Source organism: Panthera pardus, unplaced genomic scaffold (genome assembly GCF_024362965.1).
Source record: "Panthera pardus isolate Hobbes unplaced genomic scaffold, ASM2436296v1 HiC_scaffold_2, whole genome shotgun sequence".
Taxonomy (NCBI): domain Eukaryota; kingdom Metazoa; phylum Chordata; class Mammalia; order Carnivora; family Felidae; genus Panthera; species Panthera pardus.
The window spans coordinates 144,612,854-144,625,615 of record NW_026526765.1 but is presented as its reverse complement, the minus strand read 5'-3'; the positions used below and the strand labels follow the sequence as shown (position 1 = coordinate 144,625,615).

The 12,762-nt window shown below is 43.8% G+C and overlaps 1 protein-coding gene across 1 annotated transcript in view; it reads right to left on the bottom strand.

Moving 5' to 3' along the window:
- Window positions 1–9,653: 9,653 nt before the first annotated feature.
- Window positions 9,654–12,762, bottom strand: part of LOC109278992 (uncharacterized) — a 45,654-nt gene continuing 42,545 nt past the window's right edge. Inside the window, exons 8-9 of the mRNA XM_053907681.1 lie at window positions 12,735–12,742; window positions 9,654–12,322 (exon numbers count right to left, since the gene is read on the bottom strand). Of these exons, the coding sequence (XP_053763656.1) occupies window positions 11,590–12,322; window positions 12,735–12,742 (741 nt within the window). The 3' untranslated portion in view covers window positions 9,654–11,589. The remainder of the gene's footprint in view (window positions 12,323–12,734; window positions 12,743–12,762) is intronic.

Genomic DNA, 12,762 nt, shown 5'->3' with positions numbered 1-12,762 from the left:
TCTCTCTCTTTGCCCCTCCCCCACTCTCTCCCTCTCTCTCTCAAAAATGAATAAACATTAAAAACATTTTAATGATCATTATTAATTTTAGAGACATAACTACAAAACGTGGATTTGAAATGCTGTGCCCAAGTCCTAAGGTAAAAATGTTTGGTTCACTAGTGCCAGACCAGACCTGCTTTAAACCCTTGGCACATGGGGCGCCTGGGTGGCTCAGTTGGTTGAGCGTCCGACTTCGGCTCAGGTCATGATCTCAAGGTCCGTGAGTTTGAGCCCTGCGTCGGGCTCTGTGCTGACAGCTCAGAGCCCGGAGCCTGCTTCGGATTCTGTGTCTCCCTCTCTCTCTAACCCTCCCCCGTTCATGCTCTGTCTCTCTCTGTCTCAAAAATAAATAAAAAAAATTAAAAAAAAATTTTTAAATAAACCCTTGGCACACAAAGTACATACAAATCCTTGGAGTTTTTGTTAAAAGCTCTCATGAAGGCACACCCGTGTTGCTCCTTGGCATAAGATGTTCTTAGATGGGAAGATACACATCATTAAGATAGCAAATCTCCTTAAGGAAGCCATAAATGTAAGGTGGTCCCAGTAAAAGTAACAAAGGGAATTTTGCAGCAATATAGGCGTATGTTAACAGTAATCTGTTAAAATTGATGTTTCATGCTCATATGAAATAGTAAACAAGGAAGTGTAGGAGAAAATTCTGAACATGAAAACCAATAAGGGTGGGTTAGCTTTCTCAGATGTTAAAGCATATTATAAGGTGACGGTAATAAAAAGAGTGTGATAAGTACGAACGAATAAATTGACAGATTAACAGGAAATACTATGGAGACTAGGAATAGGCCCACAACATACCTGTGAGCACTTAGTAGGCAAACGGGTGGCATTTAAAACTATTGGAGAAACTGGGGCATTCAGCTGACCCAGTTTTTATATTAGAGCAACCAGCATAAGTGTTATTACACCAACATTTCACACTTTACACCAAAATAAATTTCACAAGGGTCAAAGACTTCAATGTGAATGATAAAACCATAAAGGGACTAGAAGAAACCAGAGGAAGGATTATTCTATTTATTTTTTAAAGATTTTATTTTTAAGTAATTTCTACACCCATTGTGGGGGCTCAATCTTACAACCCCAAGATTAAGAGTCACACATTCTACTGAGGGAGCCAGCCAGGCAGATACCCACAAAGGACAGTGGGTTAAAAAGATAATTTTAATAATCTTCACATGGGTAAGTTCTTCCTAAGAATGAAAAAATAAAATTAAAAACTTAGGAAGAAAAAAAACTCAGATAAAAGAAAAAAATTGATAAATTCTATTAGTAACAAATAAAAAATGTTTACATGGGGAAAATATTTTCTTTTTTTTTTAATTATTTTTAATGTTTATTTATTTTTGAGAGAGAGAGACACAGTGTGAGCAGGGGAGGGGCAGAGAGAGAGGGAGACACAGAATCCGAAGCAGGGTCCAGGCTCTGAGCTGTCAGCACAGAGCCCGACATTGGGCTCAAACCCATGGACTGAGAGATCATGACCTGAGTCAAAGTCGAATGCTTAACCGACTGAGCCACCCAGGCGCCCCAACATGGGGAAAAATATTTTCAATTTAAATCACAGGCAAGTGCTAATTTAGCCAACACATGAAGGGCTTCTACAAATCTGTATGAAAGACCAAGAATCCAGGAGAAACTTGGGCAGAGGGTCTACACAGGTAGTCCACAGAAAAGGGAATACCAAAGACTCTTAAACATGAAAAGATGTTCAGCCACACTTTCTTACAGTTATTTTTTTGTATTTTTTTAATTTTGAGAGTGTGGGGTGGAGGGGCAGAGAGAGAGAGAGAAAGAACCCCAATGAGGGGCTCAGTCCCACGAACTGTGAGATCATGACCTGAGCCGAAGTCAAGAGCCGGATGTTTAACCGACTGAGCCATCCAGGTGTCCCCAACCAATTTTTTTTTTTTAAATACCAAAACGGGGCACCTGAGTGACTCAGTTAAACGTCTGACTCGATTTCGGCGCATGTCATGATCTCACGGTTCATGAGTTTGAGCTCCACGTGGGGTTCTGCATTGACTGTGCAGAGCCTGCTTGGGATTCTCTCTCTCTGCTCCTCCCAAGCCTGTTCTCTCTCTCTCTCTCTCAAAATAAATAAGTGAAAACTTTTAAATAAAAAAAACCAATTAACCGTTTGACAAGAGTCTTTTGTTTTGTTTTTGTTTTTGTTTTGTTTTGTTTTTTACCTATTGGATTGCAAAGATCCAAGTTTGTGGACATTCTCAGAAGGAGCTGGAAAAACAGACCTTCTCACATAATGTTGGTTGGAGTATAAATTGATGCAGTCTTTGTGAAGAGCACTTTGGCATCATCTATACAAATATCACACACACAAGCCCATTAACTCAGCAAGTCTACTATTAGGCCTTTATCTTACTGATATAGTCATTCATACATGTGCAAAATTTATACATATAAGGTTGTTACAGGGGCATCATAATAGCAAAAGACTGGAAATAATATAAAAGCCCACAGTTCGTGGGTTCGACCCCAGAGTTGGGCTCTGCACTGACAGTGCCTGGGATCCTCTCTCTCTCTCTCTCTCTCTCTCTCTCTCTCTGCCCTTCCCCCACTCACACTCTCTCTCCCTCTCTCAAAATAAATAAACTTACAAAAATAGAAGCTGGGGCGCCTGGGTGGCTCAGTCGGTTAAGTGTCCGACTTCAACTCAGGTCATGATCTCACAGTTTGTGAATTCGAGCCCCATTTCGGGCTCTGGGCTGACAGCTCAGAGCCTGGAGCTTGCTTCTGATTCTTTGTCTCCTTATCTCTCTGCTCCTCCCCTGTTCATGCTCTCTCTCTCTCTCTCTCTCAAAAATAAATAAACATTAAAAAAAACGCTTTTTTAAATCCCCAAAATAAGGCCTGTCTAAAATAAATGCCGATACATTGAAACAATGAAATATTAGACAGTCAATAAAAAAAGAAAAGAATGAGGAAGCTCTTCATGTATTGATAGGAGATGACCTCTGAGATAGATTGATTGATAGGTATGGATAGATACCTGCACAATATATGTAGATATGTACATGTGCCTTTTTAAAAAAATGTTTATTTATTTTTGAGAGAGAGAGAGCACAAGTGAGGGAGGTACACAGAGAGAGGGAGATAGAGGATCCGAAATGGGCTCCAGGCCTGATGCGGGGCTTGAACTCGAGAACTGTGAGACCATAACAGAGGCAGAAGGGGATTCTCAACCAACTAAGCCAGCCAGGTGCCCCAAAAGTTCCCCTCAGTTCCCAACTGTCGGGTAGTGTGAGTTCTCTCCTCCCTGTGCCAAGCACACAGCCCAGCACTGACCAATGCCTGGAGGTCCCTGGCAGCTGAAATGAGGCATGGGGCTGCCCTGGCATTCCTCTCCTTTGCTTGCTGGCACTGGAGAAGCCACTATAGCACACACTTAGCCTGACCCATGCATGAATGGCCGGGAGCCTTCCAGGACTTTAGCAAATACAAAATCCAGGGAAACAAAGAAAGTATTGGAGTCCCTTGGCTCTGCTCCAATGACTGGATGTCCAACTGCACCAGCCACCCAGACATGGTAGCATAGATGAGGCCCCCACCATAAGGGGGAGCACATCTTGACAGACATCTTTTTTTTTTTTTTTTTTTTTTTTTAAGTTAAAAGCAATAAATCTGTTCTTGTTTAAGCGGCAGATGGATTGTTCCTTGGCTTTTGGCAAACTTTGCAGAGCAAAGTGAACCCATATGGTCTGGAAGGGAAAAAAATAGGGCAACTACCAAGATCTGGATCTAACTGCTTAGCTAATCACTTAGCAGTCAGCCATGAATAATGGGCTAGGTCAAGATGAAAGGGACTTCCTAAACCGCCTTACCCACCCTGTCTTAAGCACGTTGCCTGTGTTAACTCATTTCCTTTTCACAGCAACTCTAAGAGGTATTCGTGACAATGATACCCATCGTACAGATGAGGCGTCTGAAGCGCGGAAGGTTTAACTCATTTGCCCACAGTCACCAAAGGAGTAAATGGTGGAGCTACACGTGAACCTAGGTAATGCGGCAGCATCTGTACTGTCACCAAAACGTATGGCATTCTGCATCAGAGTAATTGGATCTATAGTAAGATCTACGCATGAGACAAGTGTTTATGTTAGAACTAGCCCCTCCTGAAACTCACAGATGACAGTGCACGTGAACTGTCTGTATTCGTTCCCTTAGTCAATGTTTGGTAACACTGTGAAACCACCTTTTTCTTCTAAAGATACACAGAAACCACCCACGCAGTTGTACGGCTCCAGGAGCATTGCAACACTAATTTTCCTGAAATGAACACGATTTCCACTTATCCTGTTCTTTTCATTTATCTTCCTCTCTCTAAATCTGTTTCATTTACCATCGATAACATCTAGCATGTGCCGAGGAAGCAAATACAACAAAGCAAAATAAAACAGGAGCCCTGAGCAAAACGTAGGGCAAAACTTCAGTCTGATGAAGACAGAAGACTGAAAATGTTCACGAGACAACAGATTCGTGGAGTCAGGACACGTATTTCCCGACTCCCAGTCATGAGTTATTCACAGTAGGCAAAAAGGCTAAAAATAGGGCAACCTCACTGGGGCATAGGCACAGGGTTTCAACCTAGAAATTACTATGGTTTTTTCTTTGCACTACTGACCTCTTCTAAGATTCTCTGCTATGAGAAAGCAGGCAGATCCATTGTGAGAACAGCATTATGGAGCCTAAGAACCACAAGGCTTTGGAGCCAGGCCATGTGACATCCTAATGCCACCATCTTCCAGCCTATGCTTCTGGGGCTTATGACTTACGTCTCCAGCTTCAGTTTCCTGGGACTCATATAGGACATGATCGGGCTAACCAAATAGAATCTAGGGCATAGTGCACATAATGTACGTTAAGTGCCTGACACAGGTGATAAAAAATGAAACCTATTATTACCAGCGTATTTTTTTTCTAGTTTATCTGTTGAGTCTTCCTCTTCTTTTTTCATTCCTCAAATCATTGTATGTGTTAGGGAAATTCCACAGCGCTTAACACAATTACGGTGTGTGCTATCTCAAAGAAATGATTATTATCTCAAACGTACAGAAATGCCTTGGGGTGCTTGGGTGGCTCAGTGGGTTAAGCATCAGACTCTTGGTTTCTGCTTAGGTCATGATCTCATGGTTCCTGATTTTGAGCCCCACATCGGGCTCTGCACCGGCAGTGTGGAGCCTGCTTGGGATTCTCTGTCTCCCTCTCTCTCTGTCCCTCTCCTGCACTCACACACACACTCTCTCAAAATAAATAAATAAAAATGTTTTAAAAATACAGAAAAGCATGGAAATAACATACCATCACCGATGTATCTATTAACAAAGAGTGCCATCTTGTGTGTTTTAAAATTTTACATAAATGGTATCAGTTTGTCTATATTATTCTCTTTTTTAATGTTTATTTATTTACTTTAGAGAGAGCGCGCGCGAGTAGGGGAGAGGAGCAGAGGGAGAGAGAGAGAATCTTAAGGCATCTCCATGCTCAGCGCAGAGCCTGATGTGGGGTTCTGTCTCACAACCATGAGATCATGACCTGAGCCAAGTCAAGAGTCAGATGCTTAACGGCCTGACCCACACAGACGCCCCTTGCCCGTATTATCCTATAGATTGCTGCACCCTCCCCAGCACTGTTTTGGGGATTTATACATGCTGATATACGTGGCTTTGTTAGTTGTTTCAAATGCTCTGTAATATTCAATTGTAGGAACCTACCATAACAGATTTCTGGATTCTCCCGCTGTTGGATATTTACATTGTTTCCACCCTTTAACCATTGCAGAGAATACTGCGATAGACATCCTCCTTACAGGTGCTTCTTTGCATACCTGTGGGTCAGTTTCCCTGGGGTACAACTCACAGCCCCAGGGGAAAAATTGCCAGGTTCATGAGATAGCTCCATTTTCACTAGCTATTACCAAGTTGTGTTCCAGATCGTTATAGCATTTGATTGCTGCAGCTTGTGGGGTTTCTTGGTTTGCTTTTCGTTTCTTCATTGAGCTAGACCTTACACACCGTAGAACCTAGTACAACCCAACAGCTTTAATATATTTGCACAACTGTGCAACCGTCACCACAATATAATTTTAGACTCATGGGACATTGTTTTTATTTGCTTTTCATTTCTTCATTGAGCTAGACCTTACACACCGTAGAACCTACCCATTTAAAGCGTACAACCCAACAGCTTTAGTATATTTGCACAACTGTGCAACCGTCACCACAATATAATTTTAGACTCATGGGACAGTGTTTTTATTTATAAATATAGTTAAGAAATCTGTAAAGCTGGTTATATGTCCTGGCCAATGTAGCCACAAGAATCCCTTGGGAGGGACTAGTCGGTACGGATTTCCTTGTTTTAAACCTGTTTGAGGAGGTAGCTGGAAGAAACATTCCTAATTAGATTATGGGGAGAAAAAAAAAAACTCTTTAAATGCAGGTTCCTGTTATTTGCTAAAAAAAGCATTCCTATTTATTCACCTCGAGTAAAGTGACTCAGAACTAACTCTATTTGAAGACAAGGGGAGGAGTGCTGTATCAAATGAAGGAGTTATTTCCCACCTTCCTGCCAGAACAATTCTTGCTCCTGCCAGAAAGGGAAGGAGGTGTGAATCGAGTATGGAATTTGGAGTAAGTAGTTGTGACAGCCGGTGCACTGGCAGAGAAGAGAGCAACCATCTTTTATTTCCCCCTTACAGCTTCACTTGACCTTTTGATCAAATACTTTTCTGTGCTCTGAGTTTTTAATTAATGGCACTTTCAAGAACTATTTACTCCAACTCAAACTTCATGTATTAACAATGACTTGGAGTACAAATTTATACAAGAAAATTGTTCTCATCCAGGCGCCGAAAGCTCAAAATCAAAAGCTCTTTTCTGCTTGGAATCTCGCAAGAAGATTCAAGGTTCAAGATTCAGGGACGTCAGGTTCAAGGGCAATGTCTATGATTCTCTTGTGTTAGTTCATTCCTGTTAGTCGTTGGCTTAAGGATGTCGATTTTCAGATGCTATGGTTTCATTTCGTCAAGTGCTCTGCAGCTTTCTGAAATTTCCTCCATGACCTTCCGACCTTCCTGCAAATTCAGAGGGACGGTCACATCCTGGGACAGCCCGGCAGCAGGTGATGTAAGACCAGGCTACGCAAGACTGTGCTGAGGAGGAAGGACACAGACGCAGCACTGGCCGCCCAGGGACAACACCACTAAACCCCACCTTGCCTCAGTGCACACCCTGCTCACACGACATGGGCCAGCCCCACCCCAGTTGTGGGTCAACAGACTTTGCCTAAAGTCAGAAACAGCCGGACTCAACAGTGAACTGTGACCGGTGGTTTCTTCACCTGCACCACGACGATGCCACTGAACTGGATGTTTATACGGACCCACCCTACATCCTCGACATCTCGGATCCCAACTCCCATTTCTCCACGAGTCTGTGAAAAGCACTTTGACTCCTTTCTTGTGGGGTCCTCCACTGGGGAAGATAGCTTGGCAAAATGTCCTCTGCATGTGAATTTAGCATTTACTACTTGAAGATAAAGTGACTGGGCTTGTTCAGGCTCTGGAAACATGCCCACCCTCAGCAACCAGCCTCCGGGGTTAGGAACGGGCTTCAGCTCATGAGAAGACGCAAGGAAGGTTTCCGAAACTGTTAGCTAGTTGTACGGATCCCTTCCCTATACATGAAGTGGGGGAGGGGGGTGCTTGATGAGAGGCTGGGGTGCCTTCCAAGGCTCACCCAGTGCTTTAGGATCTGTGAAAATGAAGGACTGAAGTGGGAAACGGCTCTGATTGGCACTGGAAGGAGTAAGCCCAGCCAGCAGCCTTAAATTCAGGGTAGAAATAGTGTCAGGACAGGAAGTAGCAAGGCAGAGGAGTGTAGGAATTGATCCACCTCTTCTGCTAGAGGCTGGCATCCCCTGGGCCATCCATTCCCCTGAACTGGCTTCAGGACTGGCACTCCCAGACTCAGCTTTCCTGCTCTCCTCATTGATGGCTCTATTCCCCCCAAGTTGCCAGAACCCGTACCAGCTGGTCCACAGCCACCGCAGCCATGAACAGCTCACACACCTTTCCCATCAGCGGCTGTCCTCAGTTTCCAGTGCCTGGATGGGAACCGTGCTGTACAGGGAGACAAGACTCACTTTCTGTCTTTCTCTTTAAAACCTGTTCCCTACAAGTTGCAAGGGTCCCAAAAGTCGGGTTGTGGCTAATGGCATTTGCCCTCTCTCCCCTTTCACGTTACAGACTAAACACGTGTAGCAACAACAAAGCTGTCGTAGTGCAGTTATGTGGGAGGTATTTCCTGTGGGCTTCAAGGGCTTTATTTCATTTAATCCTCACAATGATCCTACCAGGGAGATATTACTATCTTAATTTTTGGATGAGAACACGGAGATCCAGGAAGGTTAGGGGTCTTGCTTAAAATCATAATATATACAGGGCAGGGGTGGGGTTCACATCCAAGTGGTCTGACTCCACAGCTTGAAGGAGGGGACACAGGGACGGCGTCCACCCGGGTGCAGGTAAGGAGAAACTTTAAAATATAATAAAACCAACTAGAAGTCGGATGGCTTTTTTTTTTAAGTTAAAAAAAAATGTTTATTTACTTATTTTGAGAGAGAGCACAAGCAGGGGAGGGGCGGGGGGGGGGGGGTGTGGAAGGAGAGAATCCTAAGCAGGCTTCACACTCAGCACAGAGCCTGATGCAGGGCTAGATCCCATGACCCCTGGGATCATGACCCGAGCCTAAATCAAGAGCCGGAAACTTAACCAACTGAGCCACCCAGGCACCTCAGAATTTTTTAAGGTGGAGTAATATTCCATTGTACTCAAGAACTTGGGTTTTTAAAGACACCTTGGAGACACCGTACCTTAAGGGACTTTCTTAAGTTCAAGAAGTTTACCTTACAGTGTAGGTCACGGGCATTGGGTTTTCTGTGTCTTACAGCTGAAACAATTCTAATTGGCCTATAAGGTACAACTCAGGTTCTTCTGTGAAGCTCCAGGGTGGGCAATGAGACCCAGAGAGTCCTCAAACGGAAGCTGTCCAGCATGTGGCAAAATGTTATGGAATTTTTGCATGCGCGTGTGTGTGCGTAAATCTAACCTATATTTACATACACACACGCACGAATGGACAACTAAGGGCACACCTTTCATTCTTTTCATTCTCCCTTTAGCTATTTCGATGACTTTTTTTTTTAAGTTTATTTTGAGAGTGTGCACTCCCATGCCGGTGGGGAGGGGCAGAGATAGAGGGAGAGACTCCCAAGCAAGCTGTGTGCACGGGGCTTGATCTCACAACTGCGAGATCATGACCTGAGTCAAAATCAAGAGTTGGGTGCCTAACTGACTGAGCCAGCCAGGTGCCCAGTAATTCTTTTTACAGCTGTTAATTTCAACAGTTATTCAGTACTTAACATTCTCCTTCATCATAAAAAATATATGTAACTCCAAACTGAATGAGACATGGTAGCTGGTGCTCTGAGGAGGAGCACAGATTGATGGCTCTTTTCAAAACACTTTTCCACAATCCTCCCTGGAGTTGGAAATAATCAAGTGTAGTCATGGGTAAAAAATAAAAGCATTTATTTAAAAAACGCCATCCAGCATCAGGAGCTCCAACTTTGGTAATAAGCATGAAGGGTGGGTGGTTAATGTTTTTTTAGTGGATGAAATCGGTGATACACGAGGCTGCATGGTTAAAAATCCATATATATATGGATTTTATATATACATGTATATATATATATATATATATTTATTTATTATTAAACTGAAAAAGTGAGTAAGCAAGCTACTATGAAAGAAAGGGGCCTCAAGTAAAGAAAACATCACCGTGCAATGAAGACAATCTCTTCTTCAATAAGTACTAGCAAAGCAGGTTTGACTTCCTTGCAGGATTATGGGAAAAGCTCCTCATGGAACATTCAGTCATGGCTACGAAGAGATGGAAACAGAAAGATGTGGGCAGACCCCTTGTACTCATAAGAGATACAGGGAAGTGAGGATCAGGAGAAAGAAAAATCAAGCAGAATGTCTTTGCTCAACGGTCCCCATAAAAAATGTATTTTAAAAGAATCTGAGCAAGCGTGGATTGTCATTCTTTGGCGACCATAAAAGTGTTAACAGATAGCATTAGATATCAATTATGCTGTCAACACATCAGAATAGCCTTTCACTGTAAGTGTATCTAAAGTCTCCTGCAAATTATTACACATCGCATTACAAAATTGTGTTGTTGGTTTTTTGTTTTTTTGGGTTTTTTTTGCTTGTTCACTTTTCTGGTTCCTAGTTGTTCACATTCTAGGAGAGGACAAAGGCCTTTAGAGAACCATCAATTCAACGCTTTCATTTCACAGATAAAGGAGGGTAAGGTCACATTCGGCCTCAGTGGCAGAGACTGGACTAGAATCAGGTGGGGTGCCTTCCCCGTTATGACATGACGTGATTCGCACTCCACCCTGTCCCCAGTCTGTACCCGATGGCTCTTGTTCAGATGGCTACTCTGAACACCCAACTGAGAAATACTTCCTGGGTAGAGCACTGTGATAGGAATTTCTTTTTTAATTATTTTTAATGTTTATTTATTTTTGAGAGAGAGACAGCATGAGCAGGGGAAGGGCAGAGGGAGAGAGACAGACAGACAGCGTATCCGAAGTAGGCTCTGTGCTGTCAGCACACGGGGCTCAACCCACAAACCATGAGATCATGACCTGAGCCGAAGTCGGACGTTCAACCAACTGAGCCACCCAGGCTCCCCAACAGGAATTTTTAAAGGCTGCCTTAAGAGAGATTAAGGAGAAAATCTGGCAGAAGACACTCCAGGGGACATGGAGACATGGCTCCCTGGAGTCCCCAACCAGGATGCCATCGAATGGCGTTACTAGTCAGTGGTAGGCACTGTGTCCAAATACACAAATTCCAGAAGAAAAAATACATTCGATTGGATTCTTTTAAAAAGCCCCACCGTTCTCATATCTGCTTTTAATTTCCTATTTATCACGACTCAACATTCTAAATGTTCTCAAGGGGCTCTCTATCCTTCTGGGTGGTGATACCAGTAAGGCTGGGCTGCAACATTTCTGAGAGGTGCCTCAAGAGTGAGGGTGCTCACATCTCCCGGAGGCGTCTTCTTCTGCGTGTCCTTGGAGAACAAAATGCAGGCGTTACCGTATTTTTACAGTGTCTACCCTGTAAGTTTGGGTTCAAGGGTTGCTGCAAGGAATGTGAATTAAGGATAATCCTCTGTGATGTTCATGAACTAGGAGAACCGCGACGGGAATGTTCTTAAAACTCTGACGATCTCTGGTTTATCGAAACAACATCGCAAAGGACCTCAAGTCTGCGCAGGGTCCCGCATAAACTTGGCTTTCTTGGTGCTCCTAGGTTTCTGGAAGAGCCAGGTTCTCTTTTATTTAAATTCTTGCCAGGGATGTGCTTTCTCAAGGGAAGGCGAATCATTTGCTCTAGAAAACAAGAGCCAGCCATGGGTGGGGAGCTCCATCTCAGGCGATCGATTGCCTCTGCAGGGTAGTTCTGGTCTCTTTCCATATAGATTGTTGTATCTTATACACAGACTCCTGGAAAATTCTTTCCACTTGTGTAGGAAAGCCACGGCTTTCTTCCTCTAGGGCATTGATGGTTCGCAGAGCAAAGGGAGTCCTTTCTCGGGGCAGGGGATTATTCAGGGGCCGCAGGGGTATGACGGAGTTGTACTTGTGCTGCCTGTTCACGGAGTTCATGAGGGACGTGTAGAACTGGAATTTACACCAGGTGTCTCTTAAAAAGTTTTCGGTCAACAGTAAGATGGTCCAGGCAGACCCGTTTACAGCGTCGTCTAGGTTCTGCAGGTGCTGTCTGCCGCACGGCATCTCGGCGAAGATTATTCCGGGTTTGATGCCGAAGTCATTTTGTAGCAGATTCTGGACTCTGAGGGCCTCGTCTGTGTCATCTTCTGCGTGCAGTATCACAAACTTGAGGAACACCTCCTCTTCATCCTCTTCGGGCACCTCTTCTGTGGCCTCAGTGCCCTCCCGCTCTCCAGAGGGCGTCAGGGCACCGTGGCTACGCTCGGCAATGTCACGCAGGGAGATGTCGTTGGATTTCTTGGAATCTGCCTCATGAGGTCTCTGACTCATATCCACACTGGGACTTTTACCCCAGGGCAGAGAGAGAGGGCAGGGGTCTATTTTAGACTTCCCGACACCCATTATCAACATCCAGGTCAGGAGAGGAGGGCTTCACTTCTTCCTCAACATCTCTTTTCATCTAAAGAGAGAAGAAACAACAAAGCAGACGAAAGGTTGTAAAGGTGATCAAAACACAAAAAATGGAAACTATGTTCTTCATTCTACCAGAAAACCTGAAAAAGATCACAACACATGGACCCTGAGAAAGAAATGCCAATCAGCTCTTGGGGCAAGGAGATCCCCTGCCTTTGATGAGCGTCACAAGGGCCACCACAGGTTAAGCCAAGGGCAAGTTCAATAGTCAGTTTATGTAACAGGAGACATTTGGAAATCTTCAATGGTTTTCTGTTCGCACTGTAAACCTCCAGAATAAAGTCAATGGCTTTGGTGTTTTACTGAGATGGTACCATACCACTCTACCCATATGGAGTTTAAATCCAACTTCTTCATTATCCACTTACTGTGTAAACTAGAAACAGAGAAGTGGAA